This window comes from Mytilus galloprovincialis, chromosome 6, assembly GCF_965363235.1.
Source record: "Mytilus galloprovincialis chromosome 6, xbMytGall1.hap1.1, whole genome shotgun sequence".
Classification (NCBI taxonomy): domain Eukaryota; kingdom Metazoa; phylum Mollusca; class Bivalvia; order Mytilida; family Mytilidae; genus Mytilus; species Mytilus galloprovincialis.
In genome coordinates this window covers 35,156,783-35,183,122 of record NC_134843.1, presented here as the reverse complement: position 1 = coordinate 35,183,122, position 26,340 = coordinate 35,156,783, and the positions used below count along the sequence as shown (strand labels likewise).

Below are 26,340 nucleotides of genomic sequence, written 5' to 3'. Positions count from 1 at the left end.
TTTGTAAACGTAAACCTTGCTCTTTTATTTGCATACAAGTTTCACAATACTATATAACAGAGATACAAGAATGTTCATCTGGCTCCAGAGCGTCATACAAGTGATTAGAAACTGTTGATATTTATGTTCACAATACTATATAACAGAGATATAAGAATGTTCATCTGGCTCCAGAGCATCATACATGTGATTAGAAACTGTTGATATTTCTGACTGGTACTCGGATTGAATTTTTCTGAAAGGTATAAAAAGAAAACTACATACACTTTACAGCTTATTTCCTAATTAATGTAGAGGAAGACTTTTGTTAGCTTGGTTGCTTTGTTTGTATATTGTACAATCACATTGGGATAATGTCCAATTAAATTTAAATACGATATATATAGTTTCAAGTATGTCATATATATTGTTTGGAGATGTCAATCTTAATTGCAAAGCTCGAATAAATAATTATACAAACAAAGCAAGCAAGCCAACCAAAGTTTTACTCTACAAGCAATAAGAAATTAGCTGTAAAACTTGTCACGACAATCACAGCCAATTCTGAGTCTGTTGTTTGTGGTCATAAATCATAATTCAGCATTGCCTCAACAAACCAGGTAAACAGTATACATATGCTTTGACAAATTGGAAAAGGATAATAAACTATGTGAAATAAGATTAATGAAAATATGGTAAATGGGTATGTATATTTGCATGACTGCTTAAAAGGGACAAAGAACCCTAACCTTGATGTGAAAAGTATACTCTTTTATATACCAAATAACACAAAATCAAAGTAACATAACTCTTTAAATTAAAACCGAAATATCATAATATTAAATGATTCGATAGATTATTTTCCAATACAATATTTGATAGCCCCAAAACAAGACAGTTTTTGAAAATTATATGCATACTTCACAGCTAGTTGTTCCCTTTTCAAATGTTTACATACACCATCTAAAAAATATAAGGAATATAATTGAAACGAAATATAAATGGATTGTTAAAACATGCTGCAAACAACAACATATTTTGTAAAATTCGTTCTTTTCATTTTTCATTATCATTTTGTACAATTTATCAAAACATTGCAAACTGCTTTCTTGTTGATGTTTTAATTATCATTTGAAAACAATACTTTTAATTCAGTCAATTTATTACAATAAAAAACACCAGACTTTTGTACCTTTTTTGTTGGTCGGTTTTTTCTTCCTCTTAATCAATTTCACCACACAAATTACCACTATAAACTGACTTAAAATAAATGATCCAGCAATCGCAAAAATCAGAATCGTTGTGTCTTTAATTCCGTCTATAAATAAGAACAAATATGCAAGTATTATGATACATATTCGGAAAATAAATTCTTAAAGATGAAAGCTATGAAGTATTTGTAGTGTGTAAGTAATATTATAGAAGTATCCCATCGCATATGACACATTTTACAGTATTTTAGAAGTTGTAAAAATAATTTTTCAAACATAATACATTCTGTTGTGTTTTAGCAGTTAAACACTTTTCTCAAATCGAGCAAGTTTCTAAATCCATCCATCTCAAAAATGTTCGTTTTTATTTTTCTACTTTTCTAAAAACTCAGGCTCGTAGCCAAGAATTTCCAAAAGGGGGAGGAGGTATATTTGGACTCGCGAACTCAACTTTAACAGTCACAATTCAATCAGAACGTTGATTTTAACAGTGCTTATTTGTTTTCAAAAGGGGGTTGGGGTCGGAACTAAGATATTAAAGAAACACATTTATCTTCAATTTCTAAGCGAATAAACAGGATGAAACAGAGCTGTCGCACAATTTGTACGACTTTACAACAAAATACGTGATAACTGGAACAGGATGAAGGTTGAAAGATGAATATACTAATCATAAGCTCAAAATTGTATATTCATAAAGCGTATTTCGTCTACAAAAGACTTATCATGATGCTCGAATAAATAATATAAAAAAGAAGATGTGGTATGATTGCCAATGAAACAACTCCCCATAAGAGACCAAAATGACACAGAAATTAACAACTATAGGTCATCGTACGGCCTTCAACAATGAGCAATGTGCACACTGCATAGTCAGCTATAAAAGGCCCCGAAAAGTTTAACGGATACCGATCATGTAATCATGTTTTTTATAACAGTATTTTCAGTGTCAAAACTGCAGATCACAACCTTATTGATTAATTCTTCATAAATTACACTGTTGTAATATGATGTATTTACCTCTAAATTCTATTGTGATATCCATGTTTCCCGTACTGGTTGTCATCACAGGGACAAGATTTTGTCTTTCTACAAAAAGAGGGTTCGAAATGAAGAATGTTAATTGTTAAACTCTCTTATATATCACGTGACTCTGCACCTACATATAATGACAATTTTTTTTTTTCACAACACAATAATTACATAAGATGTATGTTTCATTATAATACGTTATTCTGATTGGCTACACTGCAATCTCGCGTTATTCCTTAAGCTATTGCATTACACAATAAAATTTATCATTCATGATGACACGAGGCCCCACAATAAAGTGCATAGGTAAATTAAAAAAAAACTTGATAAAAATCGTGTTTTCATGATCCTAGTTAATAAATGTAATTTTAAGTATTGGATGCTTCTTTTTGTAACTTCATAGGGTTGTAAAAGCGTTGAACGTACGCACATTTTTAGAATGAAGCGCGGAACCAATGTACTTCGGTAAACGCTTTTACACCCCAATAAAGTTACAAAAAAAGCATTCAATTCTTAATTATACATAAAACGTGATACTATTGAACTAACCAACAACCTATATAATGGATCAACAATATATCAATACATTGTCGGAACATACATGATAATTTATTTGAATTAGCTTGTGAAACAGAACGAAAAGCGAGGCACGTCAAACTTTTCTTCTGTTTCGTAGCGAGTTCAAATAAATTTTATGTGTTCCGACAATGTACATATATTGATTTTATTCTGCAATTTATACCCGACGCTTGAAACCTAAGTTCTTAAAATCCAAATCGTTTTTTCTAATTTTTCAAAGAAACCGACATAGTTTAAACGCGGACTGCGAGGATGACCCACAATGAACTGTTACGCAAATAGAAATATCCAACATGGCAGCGTGGTAACAGGAGAATTGATTGCTGCAAGTACAAAATTAATAGTTAGCTGATTACAGGATAAAATGTTTAAGCGTTGTGTTGTTATTTCCATTTCCTATCACTTTACAAACTAATATAGAAAAAGAAGATGTGGTATGATGGCAAATGAGACAACTCCCCTAAAGAGACCAAAACAACACAGAAATTAACAAATATAGGTAACCGTACGGCCTTCAACAATGAGCAAAGCCCATACCGCATAGTCAGCTTAATATTATTTTATGATTCCAATGGTCAGAACCAAGAACGCACTGTTTTCCATGCATTTTGAATACACCATATCATGATGATGACGGATTAACGCGTTTAACGTCCATTAGCAAATAATATATAAAATATCAGGAAAAGAATCATGTTCATGATGTATGTAACCACTGCATTTTTCTTGAGCTGCACTTTGAGCCGGACATTTATGCGTGTTCCCAAGGTTTTAGTCCGCATACAGACATACCGCTCTACTCGAATACATTTTTTGACTACGAGCAAATCAGTCTTTTCTGTTACTCTTAAAAACAGCAAAAATGGCAAATACAATTTTTCAAGTCCGGTTTTATATAAAAATGGGATTATTCGATTCGGATGTTAAATTGCCTACTCGTTAAAATTCACTAAACATTTTCTTTTAATGTCATATTCTTTTTACAACAACATACCAACACATCTATACACAACCTCTAAGTATTTCTTAAAATGCTTGCATGGATCACCAAATATGTTTCTGCTGGCTGTTAACTGACATGACTGTTGACCTTCACACCTGACCTTCACTAGCCGGAGGGTATGGTCACCAAATACCGAACAGCTCTTAAAAAAACTGAATATCCCATTTAAAAATAGACATTCTCGGTTGTTTTTATTTCGGCCGAACAGCGCTCGTACTATTTTGATCGCTTTATTATTACTACAGCTAATATTAGAGGTCTTGCCTTCACAAATTGTTATGCCTACAAAAGAAACAACACAGACAAAAATAATAAAATGTGATAACATAACCAATCAGAAAAATTAAAACTTGAGTTAGGGATATTTTTAATTCCATTTAAGGATGTACTTAGGTGAAAATCTAGATTTTAAAATTGATATTATTAGCCAGAAGAGCATTAGTTAAGGAACAATATAAGCTAAAAATAAAGATAGCTTATGAAGCTCCTTTTTCGAGTTATTTAAAAAAGTTATTTAAAAAAAAAAAAAAATGGCGGGAAAAGGCGGACTCGGACTTGCATTATATTTGGATTGTATTATTTGGGTCTGAATTCGAAAGAAATGAGAACTAGGAATCTGCTTATATTTTGGTAAATGACCTTTTATGAGATATGTTATAGATATTTCATATCTTTTAGACAGTTTTGTGATGTTTCGTAAATTATACCATAGCTTTTGTTGAAACCCCCAGCAATAACCTCACGAGACGAAGTCGAGTGAGGTTGCCGAGGGGTTTCAACAAAAACTATGGTATAATTTACGAAACAACACAAAACTTTCCAAAAAATATGAAATATCTGTTTTAACCTATTGCATCTTTCGCTGTTAAAAATTGTGTATTTCATATATTTTTGTTTGTTTACTTCGAAATTATTTTAATAAGAATCTGTAAAATAACCCTTTTCGGACCTTACACTTAAGGCTCCGCCTACTTTTTAAAACTAGCACGGGCTTCAGAAACAGCGGGTAATCAGTTTGAAAAGATTTTTCGACAGCGATGGATGTACCTTTACATTGGTGACGAAAAAACTGTTTTAGATGTTATGGATAAGGACACAAGAAACTTCTAGTACAGATTTCTGATATTTTGGAAGATTGCTGCAATCCCAAACTTACGTACAATTGAACTGCAAAGGGTAGGTTTTTTTAATTTTATTATTTGTTTTCAAAATGTTCAACTGTTTTAATTTTTTTATATTAATTAATGATTTTGAGGAAATTAATTTCACAAGAATCTGTCTGAGAGTTTGTATGAATTATTCCCCGTTTAACTTGAAACCAGAAGCCCACGAGGGAGGGTAGGAGGGGTCCTGATCCCGCAATCCCGGGCTTAAAACACGATATCTCGAAATGCCGGGCTTAAAAACACGAAATCCCGAGGTCCCGAAATTCGAAAAAAAGAATTCCCGGATCCCGAAAGGGTCAATCCCGAAATCCCGAACTTAAAACACCCGATCCCGGAGTCCCGATATAAAGGTCCTATCCCCCCTCGCCCATGGCGTACATTAATTAAACGGGATTTCAAAATGTTCACGATTAAATTCATTGACATGCGACGATATAATTTAAGAAAAAAGAAGAAATAGCTCATTTAGAGATGGGAACAGTATATCTAACATATATATATTCCTGTTTAGAGTAAACAAACGCTATCTAATTTTAACGGTCAAACATAGAGTAGCCTCATTAAAAGTCTAGATGTCAGCAGTGTTTAATAAACCGGGTGTGGATCAAACACTTTTAAAGTGGGAGTGGGGGTAAAGCAAGCCAACATTTGAAAATACTATTAAATAGGTTATTTGTTTACCATATGTAAAGTTTTTTAAAAGGGGCGTGCTTCCTGTCCCCTCCATCCCCTAAAAACTAACCCGCCTTGCCAAACAAACGGTTAGATGCGATTCATGTAAATGTAGCTGTACAGTGGAGCTTATAGAAAGTTTACCATTTAATAACCGAAAATCAATATATTTTTAAACTTTATTTGTTTGTTCTGGGAGCGAATCTTGGTTCATTTAAAATATAGAACAACAGAGTTATTGTATGTGGGTTCGATTCCCACCCTAAGCAATCATTTATTTCAGCTGGTGCAAAGCGGGCAGTTTAGCTTAGTGGCCCCACACTGACTTTGTTGTTTCTATCAAAAAATTCAGGCGGCCGCGGCCAGGTCTTGACAATTTTTTTCTTTTGAATACCTTATACAACTAAACCATGGTATAATTGTGAAAATTATACCATGGATAGCTATGGTATAATTTTCGGTTATTGAGATTTATACTCGGGTTGCACTCCCATAGGTTACATTGTACAGCTATAGGTTAATGTAGGCTTATACGATAAGAAAAAATGGGTGTTATGGGGCAAAATAGTTTACCCTGTATGATATGAGAATAAAAAAAACTAGGAGTCAGAACATCTGACAAAAATTCCTAAACCTCACCGAAGCACATCCTCAATTTTTATACTGCACTCGTTCTATTTGAGCAGTCAAATTGCGTTGACCGTATATTTCTATGCCATATACAGCCACTGACATGATATCACTTTTCCTCATGAATATTTGAATAGAAATTGCCGAGATTATAATTAATTATTCATACGACCTATTCAACCTGTTCTTGTTTTCAATGTATACAACGACTCAAACTTATTTCTTTTGCAATTTTTATAAAAAAAAAAAACATATTTCACTTGTTAATATGTATGGTCTGCATACCCTACATCATATATTTATGCTTATTGTTGATACTTTAGTTCATTCTTAAACAAATTCGTTCACCATCGATTGCGAATTTCAACAGGTAAATGTACATTTCATCGTGTTGTATATTTCTCCGTCTGCATGATATGAGGCCTTTTTATAAAAAAGGGAAGTTTCCCAATATTTAAATCAGTGGTGACATTATTACATTAAACAACAATTGAAAATGTTTTTTTTTAGATTGCAGTATAAAGACAATAATAGTGCATTGACTTGACACATCAACGATATAAGGATTCTGCCCGAAACGGGGAAATAGCTCGGCACAGCCTCGCATTTCCCCGTTTCTAAGCCTCATCCTTATATCGTTGATATATGGGTCATTTTCAAAAAATGTCGAATTTTGAAATTGAAAAATTTGTTAAAAGTTACTTATTCAAACAACCCTCTACATAAGCAAATCAAAACAAACAGTACTTTAAGAACAACATATTAAAAGATGCAATCTTAATGATGTCATACAAGAATATCTTGAAACATTTTTTGATCGGTGGTACAATATTTTGTCTATCCTGTTACCATTTTCAAAAGAAATTTTGGGTTATTAAGAAAAGGTTCAGATAAAATGTTAAGCTTGTTTTACGTTACCAATTAGATGGTTTTCAAGAGAATTAACTTTTATATATATTCATTCTGTAAAATAATAGATTATTTGCCAATTTTCTAGGTTTTTTTCTTTTGAATACCTTATACAACTAAACCATGGTATAATTGTGAAAATTATACCATGGATAGCTATGGTATAATTTTCGGTTATTGAGATTTATACTCGGGTTGCACTCCCATAGGTTACATTGTACAGCTATAGGTTAAGTTATAGATATTTCATATCTTTTGGACAGTTTTGTGGTGTATCGTAAATTATACCATAGCTTTTGTTGAAACCCCCGGCAATAACCTCACGAGACGAAGTCGAGTGAGGTTGCCGAGGGGTTTCAACAAAAACTATGGTATAATTTACGAAACAACACAAAACTGTCCAAAAAATATGAAATATCTGTTTTAACCTATTGCATCTTTCGCTGTTTAAAATTATGTATTTCATATATTTTTGTTTGTTTACTTCGAAATTATTTTAATAAGAATCTGTAAAATAACCCTTTTCGGACCTTACACTTAAGGCTCCGCCTACTTTTTAAAACTAGCACGGGCTTCAGAAACAGCGGGTAATCAGTTTGAAAAGATTTTTCGACAGCGATGGATGCATCTTTACATTGGTGACGAAAAAACTGTTGTTCTGGATAAGGACACAAGAAACTTCTAGTACAGATATCTGATATTTTGGAAGATTGCTGCAATCCCAAACTTACGTACAATTGAACTGCAAAGGGTAGGTTTTTTAATTTTATTATTTGTTTTCAAAATGTTCGAAATGTTTGAATTTTTTTATATTGATTAATGATTTTGAGGAAATTAATTTCACAAGAATCTGTCTGAGAGTTTGTATGAATTATTCCACGTTTAACTTGAAACCAGAAGCCCTTGAGGGAGGGTAGGAGGGGTCCTGATCCCGCAATCCCGGGCTTAAAAACACGAAATCCCGAGTTCCCGAAATTCGAAAAAAAAGAATTCCCGGATCCCGAAAGGGTCAATCCCGAAATCCCGAGCTTAAAAACACCCGATCCCGGAGTCCCGATAAAGGTCCTATCCCCCCTCGACCATGGCGTACATTAATTAAACGGGATTTCAAAATGTTCACGATTAAATTCATTGACATGCGACGATATAATTTAAAAAAAAAAGAAATACCTCATTTAGAGCTGGGAACAGTATATCTAACATATATATATTCCTGTTTAGAGCTATCTAATTTCAACGGTCAAACATAGAGTAGCCTCATTAAAAGTCTAGATGTCAGCAGTGTTTAATAAACCGGGTGTGGATCAAACACTTTTAAAATGAGGGTGGGGGTAAAGCCAGCCAACATTTGAAAATACTATTAAATAGGTTATTTGTTTACCATATGTAAAGTTCTTTAAAAGGGGCGTGCTTTCTGTCCCCTCCATCCCCTCAAAACTAACCCGCCTTGCCAAACAAACGGTTAGATGTGATTCATGTAAATGTAGCTGTACAGTGGAGCCTATAGAAAGTTTATCATTTAATAACCGAAAATCAACATATTTTTAAACTTTATTTGTTTGTTCTGGGAGCGAATCTTGGTTCATTTAAAATGTAGGACAACAGAGTTGGTGTATGTGGGTTCGATTCCCACCCTAAGCAATCATTTATTTCAGCTGGTGCAAAGCGGGCAAATTAGCTTAGTGGCCCCACACTGACTGTTGTTTCTATCAAAAAATTCAGACGGCCGCGGCCAGGTCTTGACAATGTTTTTCTTTTGAATACCTTATACAACAAAACCATGGTATAATTGTGAAAATTATACCATGGATATCTATGGTATAATTTTCGGTTATTGAAATTTATACTCGGGTTGCACTCCCATAGGTTACATTGTACAGCTATAGGTTAATGTAGGCTTATACGATAAGAAAAAATGGGTGTTATGGGGCAAAATAGTTTACCCTGTATGATATGAGAATAAAAAAAACTAGGAGTCAGAACATCTGACAAAAATTCCTAAACCTCACCGAAGCACATCCTCAATTTTTATACTGCACTCGTTCTATTTGAGCAGTCAAATTGCGTTGACCGTATATTTCTATGCCATATACAGCCACTGACATGATATCACTTTTCCTCATGAATATTTGAATAGAAATTGCCGAGATTATAATTAATTATTCATACGACCTATTCAACCTGTTCTTGTTTTCAATGTATACAACGACTCAAACTTATTTCTTTTGCAATTTTTATAAAAAAAAAAAACATATTTCACTTGTTAATATGTATGGTCTGCATACCCTACATCATATATTTATGCTTATTGTTGATACTTTAGTTCATTCTTAAACAAATTCGTTCACCATCGATTGCGAATTTCAACAGGTAAATGTACATTTCATCGTGTTGTATATTTCTCCGTCTGCATGATATGAGGCCTTTTTATAAAAAAGGGAAGTTTCCCAATATTTAAATCAGTGGTGACATTATTATATTAAACAACAATTGAAAATGGTTTTTTTTAGATTGCAGTATAAAGACAATAATAGTGCATTGACTTGACATATCAACGATATAATGATTCTGCCCGAAACGGGGAAATAGCTCGGCACAGCCTCGCATTTCCCCGTTTCTAAGCCTCATCCTTATATCGTTGATATATGGGTCATTTTCAAAAAATGTCGAATTTTGAAATTGAAAAATTTGTTAAAAGTTACTTATTCAAACAACCCTCTACATAAGCAAATCAAAACAAACAGTACTTTAAGAACAACATATTAAAAGATGCAATCTTAATGATGTCATACAAGAATATCTTGAAACATTTTTTGATCGGTGGTACAATATTTTGTCTATCCTGTTACCATTTTCAAAAGAAATTTTGGGTTATTAAGAAAAGGTTCAGATAAAATGTTAAGCTTGTTTTACGTTACCAATTAGATGGTTTTCAAGAGAATGAACTTTTATATATATTCATTCTGTAAAATAATAGATTATTTGCCAATTTTCTAGGTTGTACAGCAAAATGGCTCTAAAAATTGGTTTTCAAAGGTTGTAAAAATTACCACCAGTAATGCAAGTCTAAGATAGCAATTTATATTGTTCGGCCTTTTTCACCCTTTCAAATAAACCCAACATCAAGTAAATCACTTATAAGTTAATTTACTTTTCTCTTTATTTCGTTGGTAACAGGAACGTATGTTTCTGATATATCACTATATAAAAGTCTATCCTGTTACCTTTTTGTCTATCCTGTTACCGATATTAGTATTGCACCTGCAAATGCTTAATTTGGGAAGATTAAGACGTTATAACCTTAAAATGAGTTCAAACAATGAAATATTTCATTCGTTTTCCACCTACATGTTAAGATAAAAAAATTAACGACGTTTTTGTCTATAATTGTCTATCCTGTTACTGTAACCATAGCAACCATAGTAACAGGATAGACATAACAGGATAGACAAATTTCTTCGTTTTTGATTGCTGTTGTGAAATAACTACTCCCTTTGGTGAAGTGATTATGGTTTTCTATTGTGAATTTGGTTTCCAACACGTTATAGCACTTTTTACAACCATTTTGTTAGTGTAATTAATCAAAATGGTTGGTAACAGCATAGACATGAAAAAAAGTACGCTCTATTTTTTTCACTAAATGTCTTGAAATTTCTTTTCTCTACACTGTCGTTCAAGAAACGAGGCGTTTTAAATGTAAAGATTACTTTGCATTTTTGAAATCAACACTGACTGATTCAATATTCATAGGGAGAATAATTTAACGACTGATTGAAGTAGCGGTAACAGGATAGACATGAACCTCCTGTACGCTGATTGAATTTAGTTTGTAGATAATCTGTTACATACAATGATAAAGAAGCTACGATTTTTCGTTAGAATTATAATTAACGTTCTTAGAAAGTCCCTTTTGCAGATATCAAGGCGATCAGAAAATCGGAAAAAAATCGTTTGAAATGTGTTTTTCTGACAATGTACGCACACAAATACCCCCAAAATCGGCATTAAATGCAGTTTAATCTTATCAAAATATATGTAAGGTGTGTTAATTATTAATGTTCTGAATCACAAATCCGACAAGCTTTCATTTAAACCATTACAACTGAAATTTCCATTAGAAATACAAATTTTAGCATGCCATTGGGTGTACTGAAAATTCGACATTTTTTGAAAATGACCCATATATGTCAAGTCAATGCACTATTATTGTCTATATATCAAGCAAGCTAATCAGTGTGAATAAAAGATGTTGGATAATCGCCAATGAGACAACAACCCAACGACACAAAAGGTATTTAAATGTTTACCTACGGTCCTCAAAATAAGACAAAACTATAGAGTTTATTTGAGATCACGGTTGCCTCGTGTCTAGAAAGGTAACTATTAAAATTATGCCCCTAAAATCTATTCATAAGTAAATGACAAACACGTTCTTCAAAGATACATTTTATTTATCTGTTTTCATTTGTTTACAATGTAATATTTTGGATTTATTAGCATTTCAAAAGGAAATTGAACTTACCTAAACATATAAGTAGTTAAATTCTTTAATATGCTTACCTTTGTTGGTTTGAGCTGATGTAAAATTTATAAATATGGAAGCAAACACTAAAAATTTCAAAATATTTAAAAGCATATCCTATACGTCAAGTAAATTTTACAACGGTATTATCTCTAAAATACAACGACATCCACTTAAGATTTTTAAATTGTTTTCCTGACGACATCCGATAAGACGTAATATTTGGATAAGTATCCTGTTTAGGGTGTTCATGTTCCAAAACGTTGGAACCAATCAGATTATTATCTACTTTATAAGCGTTGGTTTGATTCGTTGGGGGTGTGTCTTATAAATGTATGACGAGTAGCCTCTGTATGAAGCATTGATCTCCTATGTGAAGGCATAGAAAGTGTACTATGGCGACCCGATGGCGGTAACAGAGAACAACAAAAACTATTTTGTAGGTTAATGCATGTAATACAACCTATCTGTCTGGCATTGGTAATAGACGTCGCGTACGGTGTTGGTGTTAGTTTTGGTAACGTTAGTTTGACGTTATTTTTCATGCATTGTATAAATAACGTCGTACTTTTTTCATTTCGTGCAGCTCAATCATACAGCATAATTTATATGAGCGGTTTGCTTGACTTGCTACGTATAGAACCGAAATGCAAAAGCGGCACATATTGTTTTTAAGTACAGTTAAATTAAAACAGAAAAATAATATTCATTTAAATTAGTATCCCCTTGGAGCAAAGATATTTTCTCTTTTTTTGATTGAAACAGGATATTTTAAAAAAAAGTTTAAACCCCTGTCTTTTCTGCTGCTTTTTCTTTTAGTTTAAACATATTTATTTATAGTGGATTGGGAAACAAGTTATTACAACTTATATATGGCGTTGTCAGTTTGTTTTAGATTTATGAGTTTGACTGTCCCTTTGGTATCTTTCGTCCCTCTTTTATATTAATCCGTTTCCACTTTGAGGGTGCGAGTGCCTCCTAATGTAGCCTTAGCCTGCTCTTTTCGAAATCTAAAAGGGTGACTTTTACGTGCAAGAGATACTGCTCTCTCTTAACACGGGTCAGTCATTTATCGCCCCCTTCCGACGGACTATCATTGTTTTACAAGACCATCATACTCGCAAATGGTGTCAAGGGCTTATTCTTTTATACGATTTTGATAATTTCCGAATAAAAAATTTATTAGTTGAATAGGTTGTTTCATCGCCTGTATTAAATGTTCAAAGAATCAACAGCTGAAAGCAAATTCAAAATTAACCACAATAAAGTTAATTTAATCAAATTTGCCAATTTCATAATTCATAAACAAAAGGAAATTTAATCTCACCTATGAACAAGAAAACAGATGGGCGCAGATAATTTTAGCGAAAAACTACTAGGGGACATTTTAGCGCAGACATTAGAGCCAATTTTAGCGCAGGATTAATCCGTTCAGCTGTATTTTCGATAGCCATTTTAGCGAAAACTTTCCTAGTTGAATAATACTAAAACCACGAGCATTAATTTATGCTGGCTTAATATTAAAGTTGTATGTATATATATATATATGCTCACTTTGGTTCATCATGGAAATAAAAGTAATTCTATAGTTGTCACTCAGCTATTTACGTTTTTCTTGATACAATCATCAAATTGCGAACAACAACATATATAAAAATACAATGTATAGACGAATGTGCACCACAATCTAGACAAGGTAAAGAGAAAAATCAGTTCCTACTGCAACTTTATGAACAGTATTGTACAGGGGGTATACCCAGAACCCATTACTTACGTTCTCTTGAATATAAATTCCAGGCTAGAACGGTCTTTTAAAATTTGATTTTAAAATTTTAGTGTTATATTTTAATGGTCTTGCTTCTATTTAAAAAAAATATTGATCATTAATCATTAATCATAAAATGGATTAAAGCATTGCTCTAAAATGGGCATTGATAATTTCCATTTTCGCTCGAATGGGTTTAAAATTTTGGGCTAAAATGGGCTTTACTTTGGCGCTAAAACGTTAGATTTTTTTCTCTAAAATGTCTTACCAATGCGCTAAAATGTCCTCCGCCGAAACAGATACAGATATTAATTTTAACTAGATTCGATAAAAATCTATTAAGATATTGTATCAAAATTATGATAATTTGAAATAAAAATTTATAAATTTGATATATCAGATCCCTTTTGCACTGATTGTGCATGGACATATGTTTTCTCTTCTAGATCTCACGCATGGGTCTTTGTGTTTAATAAAAAGTGTGCAAACAAAATAAATCTTGAAACAAACATATGCAAAAAAATGCAAGGATGAACTTAAGGATTTTTTATTAATCCTTGTATGTGCCCTTCGAAATTGATAAAGAAGCATGCCAGGATTTTGAGGAAGGGGAAGCATTTTTTATCCTTGCATGTTCCCATGTCCCTAGAAACACACTATCCATTCTTTCTGATTTGAAAATATGCAATATATGCAATATAAATTGATCCTTTTTCTATTATCATCGTTCGTTCTAAGACACCAGGTCCCATGTACTGAATAGAGAACGTTCAAACTAGTCCCCCAAACTGCCTCAATAATAGATAAAAGGGGAGAGAGAGGCCTTTTCAGAAACATTAAAACTGTTAAGAAAGTTTTGAATAAGCATTCAATGACATACATTGTATTTGTCGCTGGACGTCAGATAAACAATGAATCAATACACAAAAAAATGCGCCAATTTGGGTTACGCAATGTTTCAATCAATCTCATTATTATACATGTAATTAAATCATACTATTGGTAGAGAAATTCACAATTTGTTATATCAAATTGACAATTTGTTATTTCTAATTGACAATTTGTTATTTCTAATTGATAATTTGTTATATCAAATTGATAATTTGTTATATCAAATTGATAATTTGTTATACCAAATTGATAATCTGTTATATCAAACTGATAATTTGTTATATTAAATTCATAATTTGTTATACCAAATTCATAATTTGTTATATCAAATTCATAATTTGTTATATCAAATTCATAATCTGTTATATCAAATTCATAATTCGTCATATCAAATTGGAAAAAGTTAATTAGCATGGTACGTAAAGGCTTCCGTAATTTGCGACGTTAGGCACTACATGTCAAGTTTTACAGAACGTAACGTCAAAACAAGTAAAAAAGCATGGTGTGACATTATGACTAGACAAAAGTAGTCGCTGACTGTGTCGTTAATTCTTCTGACATGTGATCGAAAATGGGTTCAAAAAAATCCCTGAACAGTAGATTTTAATGTTATATAGTATTTTTGTGCTATTATAATTTCAAATTTTCCCCCCTCCAAAACTGTATAATATGACTTATCATACTTGTAACAAAAATGTAGAAAACGGCGTTTTGTGACATTTTGACTAGACAAAAACAAAAAGATCGCGTTTATTTTTTTTTCAATATTTTCTCTTAAAACTTCGACACAATTTTTTTTTCATACACTTAAAAAAATAGTTTTCACGTTTGAATAAAATTTCATATCGTAGAAAAGACTGCAACTGCCGATTACTTTTCATAAGACACTTAAGAAATACGCCAAAAAGTCAGAAAACGGTGAGTGTGACATTTCAACGGATTTAATAAAATGAACAATTTAGGACATAATTTAAACAATACTTACTAATTGAAGACATAGAAAGTTGTATATTTATTGTATAATTTTGACACAAAAAGGGTGGATATGTAAATTGTGGTTTGGATATGCAGCATTCGTTCGAATTTTGAAGAGTTCCAAAAAATATGCGAGATTTGGGTTTTGTGACAGAAATGCAAATTTAAAAAAATCATGAATTCTGGCACGATCTTTTGAAATGTTGTAACAAAACTTATTAATTTTTTTCCTTATTATATACGGAATAAAAAGATATATCATTTTCGGAATAATCTATTTGAATTACCTTTTAAATTCACTCTTAACTTCACCCCTATTCATATTTTTTTTCTATTTTTGGCTTGACCACAAAACAAAGGGGAACTTTTCGTCCTGGTCAGACGCGTCCAGTTAACGATGACGTCATAAATACAACATACACCATTAACACCAAAGACTACTCTTGGTAGGAGTACAACTTTTTTTTAATAAGTTTAAAAAATGACAAGAATAACTTCAAAGCAACGCTGATCATATGTCGCGGTGTTACGTGTCCACACGCGCAAAATCAGTGTTACTAGGGATCATTCGAGTTACAAAATGAAAAAAAGTAATGACTTTAAGGCATATTCCATTCCTACTTTTAATTACGCACATTTTGATATATACATTTATATAGTTATCAATTTCGAAACTTCTAACAAATGCAATAAAGGCGAACTGGAAAGCAAAACCCGTATTATCACCAACACCGTACGCGACGTCAATACTTCTCTTTACACATTCATGTAAAACATACTCTTTTTTGTCAAATAACACTTGAAATTAAATGAAGTTGCGGTACATCGAAGGATCCAGCCTCCGGTGGACCGACTCCTGTCGTCCTGGTCGAAAATCGTCAAATTATTTTGATGGCTACCGAAAGAATATTCTTGTCATTATCTGTTTCACTAATAATATCTTAGAAATTAGGTGACTTACATGATGTCATTATACTCCTTCAAATGTCTTCAAATTTAAGGTTCATCATAACAAACGGACAAATATGGCTGTATTTACATGCCAAAAAATACTCTGAGTACAGACTATATGGAACTAAATTTAATGAAATATTATGGGGGAGGGGTATCCAACCAGGTATCGGGATCGTTCGCCCTGATTACATGTTCGCCCTAGGTTCATTCACACTGAGTTTCTTCGCCCTGATATAGGGATCTCCATGGATGAAAATTGAACGATGGAGGAACTTTCACAATCATAAACCGTATCTACGCCGTACAGTGTAGCGCGATCGAAATTATTTCATCCCTCCACATAAGGATAGGTGAACATGCTAATTCATTGCTTATTTAAATTATATTTATTTGAATTTTCATTATAAATACTAGATATAGAAGTACATGTATATATATTTTCAATAATTGCCGTTTGTAACCCTTCAAAGGCCAAGCCCTCATGCCCCCTCCCTTTACCTTAGTCGAGAATGACCAATAGCTATCATGAAGGTCTCCATGTAGTTTTCTTGCTATTTTTGGTAATTGTTAAAAATCATGTGGAGCTTATTTTTCACGAACACTGTCAAATTCAGAAGTCATGAACCCATTACCGGTATGGCTGGTTTGCAGCAACGACAAAACGAGAAGTACAGGTAAAAAGGCCAGGTTATGTAAAAGGTTTAAAAGATTTGTTAAGCAAACGTTGTCAAATGAAAAGGTTTTTAATGACTTTATCTAGCAAATCCATGCTATGCAACATGCATCTTTCGAGTCTGAATAGAAACCGGAAACGCAGATGTTTCAATTTGATTGTAAACTACGAAATGAATTCCGAATTACGATACGATATTTCTTTACAGGAAATATTAAAAGTTTTTACTTTTTAACTTTTAAAGTAATTCTATATTTTTGTTACAATACAGCAGTACTGGAGTTATTTGTGATGAAGTAATAATTACTGTTTTACTTCTTATTTTGTACTTCTTAAAAAGGGGGATGCTGATAGCGTAACTAAGTCAAAATAAAAGCATGTGATAGTCCGTTAGTTCGCCCTATTTTCATGTATGATATGTATATGATACATTAATGAACGAGATATATATATTTTATATATATTAAAATTTATGTATATCCATTAAAATTAAATACCAGTGGCGGATCCAGGGGGGGGGGGGTTCCGGGGGTGCGCACCCCCCTTTATTTTTGCCGATCAATGCATTTGTATCGGGACATATGTTTTGCACCCCCCCTTTGCCCTGGGTGCCCTGGGTTAGCACCCCCCCCTTTCGAAAATTCCTGCATCCGCCCCTGAATACAGAATACTTGCCAATTTATATAAATTAAATAAAATTCTTGGCTGCATTGTTACACTTTAATTTATAATTAAATTCTGAGAAACTTATTTCCTTGTAAGGTAATTACATACGGATACAAACTTAGTCATCAATGAATTGTCATGTCATGGTTTCTTTTATACACATTACACATGCCACCAAGGACCTATACATACAATGTATGTTATTAACACATCATGGACCATAATAAAACAGAAGACCTATGTAGCTATTATCAACACATCATGGGCTCAAACTACAATGAAACAGAAGACCATGGATCAATTAGACACACCATGATCTCTTTTATACATATAACCCATGAGACCATGGACTTATAATTAACACATCTATTAACACATGAGACCGTAGACATAATTCATGTTATTAACACATCATGGACTCTTATACCACAATAAAGATAGACCCTGGACCAATTAGACTCAAAAACATGTCATGGTCTCATTTTATGCATATTACACATGAGACCAAGGACCTATTCATGTACATGCTATATATCTATCATAAGCATATCATTTAAACCACAAATAAACATAAGATCCTGGACCAAACAAAACTGTAAATGGCATGCCATGGTCTCATTAATGCATATTACACGTGAGACCATGGACCTAAACATATCTTGGACTTTTAAACCACAAAGAAACATGAGACTAAGGACCAAATAGACAGTAAATAACAGGTCCATGGTCTCATGTGTAATATGTATTAATGAGACCATAATGGTCTCATTAATACATATTACACATGAGACCATGGACCTATAAATCTGTAAATAACACTTCATAGACTCTTATACCACAAAGAAACAAGACCATGAACCATTAGTCTGTTTTCCAATTCCTGTAAGGAGAGACTACTTTTTTGGTTGCCTCCCTTAGGAGGATATTAATGTTTAATGACAATGGAGATCTAGTAGAAAAAGCAAACATATCTGTGCATTTTGTGGGTAACCATTAAGTTTTTTGAATCATTTGAAAACATTTTACTTTGTGTTAAGCTAAACACTTTTGATAGAAAGTTATTTTTCAGTAAAAATTTGTTAAAACGCTAATATATCACTTTCAACTTAAGCTGAGTGGTCAAATACCAGATTACGATTGACCAAGGGAAGTTATTTGTTTAAAAAGTGTGTAGTTACAGAATCAAATTGGTAATTAGGTCTTTCCACTTTTCTGTGGAAAGACCTATTGTTTTTCTTCTGATTATTTTTTTTTTTTTTTTTCTTCCGCCTAATTTTGTTCTTGCGATAAACATTTGTTTCGCAATATGTCGCTTAGATATTTTGTATATGATATCGAACAGTTTATGCGCTTTTGAAATTTACCCTGCGTAAACAAATACTTTTCTTTGTAGGAGTTATCTCCCCAAACACTGTTTTCCTTGTTAGCGCATCTCCTTCGCAACCGTAAAAGATTATGACAAATTTATTTTACAAAATTGCTCGTTATATCCTTCGCATGATTTGTCCTATTTTGACCGAAGCGATATGACCGCTCCATATGAGAGTTATTTCCCCTTATGCATCTGATATAAGTGATATGAATTTCTATCTTATAAACCATAAGTGATAGAGACCTAGGATCTTTTGATTTGAGGTCCTTGGTCCCAAAAAATGAAAATTAGGTCAAGGTCAAAGGTCAAGGTCATATTTTAATATTTGAATTTGGCTTATTTTCACTTATATCCAAAGACTGTATAAGATATCAACAAATTATTTTTACTAAATTGTTAGTTGCAACATGTCGTAAGATGTAAATTTTGATTGCAAGCGTACGTTGAATGTGAAAGGGAGTTTTCTCCCCTCTTGTATTAAAAAATACGCGTTTGGTGATATAACTCATTAACTAAATATAATTAAGACCTATGGTCTTTTGATTTGAGGTCCTTGGTTTATGACCTTGAAATTGATCTCAAGGTCATAGCTTAATTTGACGTTCTATATTTTGACCTTTGCTTTTATTCTATATGTATACATGATAAAGATAAACAACTTTTAGAAAAAGGTATCAAGCCATTTAACCTTGAAAAAAAACAACCGGAAGTGACCTTTTGTAAACCGGAAGTAGCTATTTTTTGTACTTTATTAATATAAAAGTATATAGAACCAGATATTTTTGGAATCGGTTTCAAGTAAATATTTAAATATAATCGGAAGTAACATTTTTCAAACCGGAAGTAACAAATTATCTACCTTATTTAAAAAAAAATGTATGGAAACAATATATTTTTGGAATCAGCTTACTAGGAGCTATCATTTGACAATTGAAATGACATTTTAAACTTAGTTTCACAACTTTTCATATCAAAAAGGATGGAAAGACCTTCAATTGTTCTCTGAATTTTTTTTTTTTTCTTCCGCCTAATTTTGTTCTTGCGATAAACATTTGTTTTGCAATATGTCGCTTAGATATTTGGTATATGATATCGAACAATTGATGCGCTTTTGAAATTTACCCTGCGTAACCGAAAACTTTTCTTTGTAGGAGTAATCTCCCCAAACACTGTTTTCCTTGTGAGCGCAACTCCTTCGCAAACGTAAAATATTATGACAAATTTATTTTACAAAATTGCTCGTTATATCCTTTGCATGATTTGTCCTATTTTGACCGAAGTGATATGAATGCTCCATACGAGAGTTATTTCCCCTTATTCATTTGATATAAGTGAATTGCATTTCTAACTGGTAAACCATAATTGATAGAGACCTAGGATCTTTTGATTTGAGGTCCTTGGTCCAAAAAAATGAAAATTAGGTCAAGGTCAAAGGTCAAGGTCATATTCTAATTTTTGAATATGGCTCATTTCCACTCATTTCCAAAAAACGTTTAAGATATCGACAAATTATTTTTTCTAAATCGTTTGTTGTGACATGTCGTAACACGTAAATTTTGATTGCAAGGGTACGTTGAATGTGAAAGGGAGTTTTCTCCCCTTTGGTATTTAAAAATACGCGTATGGTGATATAACTCATTAACTAAACATAATTAAGACCTATGGTCTTTTGATTTGAGGTTCTTGGTTAATGACCTTGAAATTGATCACAAGGTCATAGCTTAATTTGACGTTCTAGATTTTGACCTTTGCTTTTACCCCATCTGTATACATAATAAAGTCATGAGACTTTTTGACAAACGGTATCAAACCATTTAAACTTAAAAAAACAACCGGAAGTGACCTTGTGTAAACCGGAAGTAGCTAGTTATTGTACTTTATTACATAAAAGTATAAAAAACAAGATATTTTTGGAATCAGTGTCAAGTAAATAGTCAAATATTATCGGAAATAGAGTTTTTCAAACCGGAAGTAAGAAATTATCTCCCTTATCTAAAAAAATATTGTTTAGAAACCATATATTTTTGGAATCAGCGTACAATAAGCTATCATTTGACGATTGAAATGACATTTGAAACCTATTTTTACACCTTTCATATTAAAATACATTGTTTTGGTGGAAAGACCTTCAATTGTTCTCTGAACAATTGGTTTTTAATTGGTAAAGGAATTGTTTTACAGTAAAAAAATAATGATGTAAAACATGTAGTAGACTGTAGTTCTTTAAAAATAAAAAAATTATATCAATTATTTGAATGATAGCTAACAATAATTCTTACGAAGGATACTATAATTAACAAACATTTGGGTAAACTTTCCACAAATGCAAAGATTCCCATCACCAACATACATTCTTAAACCTCAAGACTTAAATTAACAAACATTTGGGTAAACTTTCCACAAATGCAAAGATTCCCATCACCAACATACATTCTTAAACCTCAAGACTTTAATTAACAAACATTTGGGTAAACTTTCCACAAATGCAAAGATTCCCATCACCAACATACATTCTTAAACCTCAAGACTTGACACCGTTTTTATAGAGTCGTAATGACTTATTGCCTTTTTATTTTTTTTTTTTTTTTTTTTTTTACATTCTTAAACCTCAAGACTTGACACCGTTTTTATAGAGTCGTAATGACTTATTGCCTTTTTTTTTTTTTTTTTTTTTTTTTTTAATTTACTAGAAATATATAATTAATTAACGGTGTTTCGGGATTTTTTAGCTAAGTTTTATTTTAGCAAGGGTCCCTTCTCAAAAGTCTCCCTATTTGAAAGTCTTGTTTTTGCTAGGTGCTCTTTTAAATTTTTACTGCGTTTATATGCAATGATAGGCATCTGTTTAAATATTGTTTTACAATGTTCATCTCTTTGCAAAATTTGCCAATGCTTCTTAATAGCTCTGTTAAGATTTATAACTGTAGGGTTATATCTAGTTACTAGTGTAAGTGGAATTTCCCTTTGTCTAAAATTATCTGACAGAGTACTGCATCGTTTAATCTTGTATTTCACATCTTTAATGTTTTTTGCATTTCATTAACAAACATTTGGGTAAACTTTCCACAAATGCAAAGATTCCCATCACCAACATACATTCTTAAACCTCATACTCTGTCAGATAATTTTAGACAAAGGGAAATTCCACTTACACTAGTAACTAGATATAACCCTACAGTTATAAATCTTAACAGAGCTATTAAGAAGCATTGGCAAATTTTGCAAAGAGATGAACATTGTAAAACAATATTTAAACAGATGCCTATCATTGCATATAAACGCAGTAAAAATTTAAAAGAGCACCTAGCAAAAACAAGACTTTCAAATAGGGAGACTTTTGAGAAGGGACCCTTGCTAAAATAAAACTTAGCTAAAAAATCCCGAAACACCGTTAATTAATTATATATTTCTAGTAAAAAAAAAAAAAAAAAAAGGCAATAAGTCATTACGACTCTATAAAAACGGTGTCAAGTCTTGAGGTTTAAGAATGTATGTTGGTGATGGGAATCTTTGCATTTGTGGAAAGTTTACCCAAATGTTTGTTAATCAAATAGCACAGCTGCAGTATATATATAAAAAATAATAGTGATAAAATATTTTATAAAATTTCAATGTCAATGAATGTTATGATTTCTTCAGAAAATTTCAGTAAAAATATGTAAACTTTTAAAAAAAAATGACAATATGTCGATAGTAGTATTTAGTACATATGTGATGCCCAACATAGATGTGTAAGCATTGTGTATTAGTTTAATAAAATATAAGACAATAACTTCGAGAGGATAACCACACTTCAGAATAAAAGCCAAAAATAGAGACAAAATGATGTTATGTATGTAACTATGTATGTGCCAGTACCAAGACAGGAGCCTGTAATTCAGTGATTGTCGTTTGTTAATGGGTTACATATTTTCTTTTCATTCAACATTTTTCTAAACATAAATTAGACTGTTTGTTTTCTCGTTTAAATTGTTTTACATTTGTCATTTCTGATCCTTTTATAGCTGAATATACGGTATGGGCTTGCTCATTGTTGAAAGCCATACAAGGACCTATAGTTGTTAATTTCTATGTCTCTTGTGGAAGGTGTCTCATTTATGGCCATCATAACACATCTTCTTTTTTATATACACCATAGGAAGAAGTGGAGGGTCGTGTCATGTTTTTTTAAACTCTATTTTCCAAATCAGGAACCTGATGTTAGTTGGTTGGTTGTCGTTTGTTGAAGTGGTTTAGTAGTGATTCTGGTTTTTTATAATTAGGTTTCCAAGTTTGAATGTCTTTATAGCTTGCTGTTCAGTGTTAGCCAGGTCTCTGTGTCGAAACCTTTACCTTTAATCTGTAATTGTTTACACGTGATTGTTTACTTTTACAAATTGTGACTTTGATGGAAAGTTGTCTCATTGGCACTCATACCATATCTTCTTACACCTATCTATATCTATTTATTTCTTTTAAAAGCATTTGTGTGTGACAACTGCTTAGGAGGTATTTCCCTGCCTTGCCAAGTAAACATTTTCCTCAAATTTTTTTACATCCAATAACAAAGGGAAATAATCCAAATCATCAAAATTACGGGTTAACTCGGCCCAGGATCAACTCGAACCACGACAAGACAAAACAGCACACTCAAAATCATGTCACAAAAAATAAAATGAAAATATAAAATAATATGGAAATACCGACTTACCTACCCTAAATTTTTTTTAAAGCATGTAACCTTAACAGACATAATATATAAATTTTTTGGCCTAATAATAAAAAAATGTTTTTTTATAAATTATTTACAAACTAAAAAAAACAAACTTTTTGTCACCTGTCATGCTTGCATAAAACATATATGATATTAAAGTTGGGTCTAAAAAAACACACATTGGCGGCAATGGCCTTGTTTATACATGTAAATAAATACAACCATTAAACCATTCTAATGTATCGAGAATTGGTACTTACAGAACATTAGTTATTTCTAGACTATTCTGCAGAATATTATTCCTGAAGATGTTTGAACCAATAGTTTGTGAAGTTAGCGGTCAGTGTAACAAGTTGTCAAGTTGTATTTTGCCAATGTATGAAAGAATTTTTTAGTCTGGACTAGCTAGAAGGATAAATTCTGGATTTCTTTGCAAATTGAAAAATCATATTCAGTTTAATATGTTTAAACATTTTCCACAATTGTTTACTGCATGTTGTAGCAGATTATTCATCTTGTACTGTGAAAGCTCATTAATTTTTAGCTCTTACCGAATTTAGGTTATTCTCTTTTTTCAGTAATCCCCCCCCCCCCCCCCCAATCCTAATTTGTAATAAATTTCCATTGTTTGTTGTTTTTTTAATGTAGTGTTCCCAAGTTCTTGTCAAGTACACAACTCAAGACTAAGATTAAAGTTATCAGGTCATGCCAGTGTATGCTTTCGTTTATGCCCAGAACGACTTTTTTGTAACTTTAGTTTGTCATATATGAATTGCACGTGCGGAGCGTGGGACCTTATTAAACCTGGGTATATATGAAACCTCCAAAGGTTAATAATTAGTAATTACTTTTGTAATAGGTATGACTAGCTATTGACGAGTATTGTACGCACATCTTCGGTTGGGCCTCGATGTTTTTTTTAAAGGGGAGGGTCGATGTTATGGAGTTGAAAACCCGCAAGACACACTGTTAAAGCACTTTTTGCTGCATTCAGTTGGCAAGCTAACTTACTTTCACTAAATTACTCATAATCCTGCTAAAAATATTCTAATAATTAAATAAAATCAACTATAGAATTGTTGTGACCCCTTTGTGAAGCAACAATGGCCGACAAAGATGCTCTGCAGCAGTATCTATATCACATGATTCAAGCAACCAATGGGACGTACAGCACCAGACTTTTTTGTAATATATGATATGATTGGTTCCTACGTTTTGGTAGGTAAATAGTATGTTAGTAACAATAGCGTGATTTATTTGGGACCGTATATACATTATTTTGGGTGACTTCTTTTCAACCAATGAATACACCACGATGCTGCTACCTCATCAAACCGGAATATGCATCGACTCTGTTACTCAGCGAATACCACATGACGCTGAAACTTCGGTAGCGAAGAATACGCCTAGAATCAACTCTGTTTCTTCTATTAGATACAGAATACGCCACATTGCTGTTTTTTATCATGTTTATTAATGAATATGCCACGACGTCAGTTTGCTGGGTCTTCAGTCATTTTAAAATACGCCATGACGCTGGCTAATACTTCAGCAATGAATACGCTACGACGCTGCTACCTCACCAACAAATATGCAACGACTCTGTTAGCAATGAAAACCCATGACGGTGTCTCCTCAGCAATGATTACCCCTAGACACTGTTTTCTCAGCAATGAATACCCCTAGACACTGTTTCCTCAGCAATAAATACCCCTAGACACTGTTTTCCTCAGCAATGTATACCCCTAGACATTGTTTTCCTCAGCAATGAATACTCCTAGACACTGTTTCCTCAGCAATGGATACCCCTATGTGGTGTTTCCTCAGCAATGAATATGCAACAACGCTGTTTCTTCTATACTGAATACATCAAATTGCTCAATTGATTATAATTACTCTTAAACATTTTATAATAAACTCATGCCTTATACATAATGTGAATTCGAAACTATTTTAAAGTGTTTTAATAGTCTAAAGGATAAAAGAATAACTAGAATTAAGAGGGATGTGGATAATTGTCACTAAGACAGCAACCCAATGACACAAAAGCAAAAACCGTCAGCATAGCTCTTTTCATGAGTAGACGTCTTGATGTCTTGGATTCTAGAAGTTATAATATAATCTACGGTTGAAGAATAATTGATCACTTCTGTTTAAATTATGTTTGAATATCTCAAATCTTTGTCATAGACTGATATTCTTTACTTGGTCACATTTTGTACTCATATTAATGTAAAACTTATATACACAACTTAATGTACTAATAAACGGTCTTCCTTTGTTTAGAGGGTCTAACAGTCAACTAAAACCAACGTTAACTACCAACTAGAACACCTGCAATCATTGCGAACTTGTACCACTGCAGACTCACCATAAACAAGAATGTGTCCCCAGTACACAGATGCCCCATCCCATTATCATTTTCTATGTTCAGTGGACCTTGAAAATTGGGGAAAATCCCTTATTTGGCATTAAAATTAGAAAGATCATCTCATAGGGAACATGTGTACTAAGTTTGAAGTTGATTGGACTTCAACTTCATCAAAAACTACCTTTACCAAAAACTTTAACCTGGACGGGACAGACGAACGAACTAACGAACGGACGGACGAACGGACGCACAGACCAGAAAACATAATGTCCATAAA

General features: G+C 32.5%; 1 protein-coding gene across 4 annotated transcripts; it reads right to left on the bottom strand.

Moving 5' to 3' along the window:
* On the bottom strand, positions 1-24,797 carry LOC143079475 (uncharacterized). 4 transcript variants are annotated; one of them, XM_076254831.1, is made up of 6 exons: positions 11,742-11,934; positions 3,796-4,086; positions 2,211-2,279; positions 1,172-1,297; positions 900-942; positions 1-235 (listed from the first exon to the last, which is right to left on the bottom strand). In XM_076254831.1, the coding sequence occupies exons 1-6, from the start codon at positions 11,815-11,817 to the stop codon at positions 136-138; spliced, it is 705 nt and encodes a 234-aa protein (XP_076110946.1). In that variant the 5' UTR covers positions 11,818-11,934; the 3' UTR covers positions 1-135. The 4 variants fall into 4 exon arrangements, 3 of the variants coding, with proteins under 3 accessions (XP_076110946.1, XP_076110948.1, XP_076110947.1); XR_012979411.1 differs by lacking the exon at positions 900-942 and having other exon boundaries at positions 11,742-11,932; XM_076254833.1 differs by lacking the exons at positions 3,796-4,086; positions 11,742-11,934 and adding an exon at positions 24,704-24,797.
* Between the last annotated feature and the right edge of the window lie 1,543 nt (positions 24,798-26,340).

What these genes read in the sequence shown, in the direction of transcription:
- LOC143079475 (XM_076254831.1), bottom strand. Translation starts at nt 11,817, where the DNA reads ATGCTTTTAAATATTTTGAAATTTTTAGTGTTTGCTTCCATATTTATA. An exon ending in GGTTGTGTATAGATGTGTTG is followed by an intron (nt 2,280 to 3,795) that starts GTATGTTGTTGT and finishes CTCTTTTTGTAG; the next exon opens with AAAGACAAAATCTTGTCCCT. An exon ending in AGGGAACAACTAGCTGTGAA is followed by an intron (nt 236 to 899) that starts GTATGCATATAA and finishes TATACCTTTCAG; the next exon opens with AAAAATTCAATCCGAGTACC.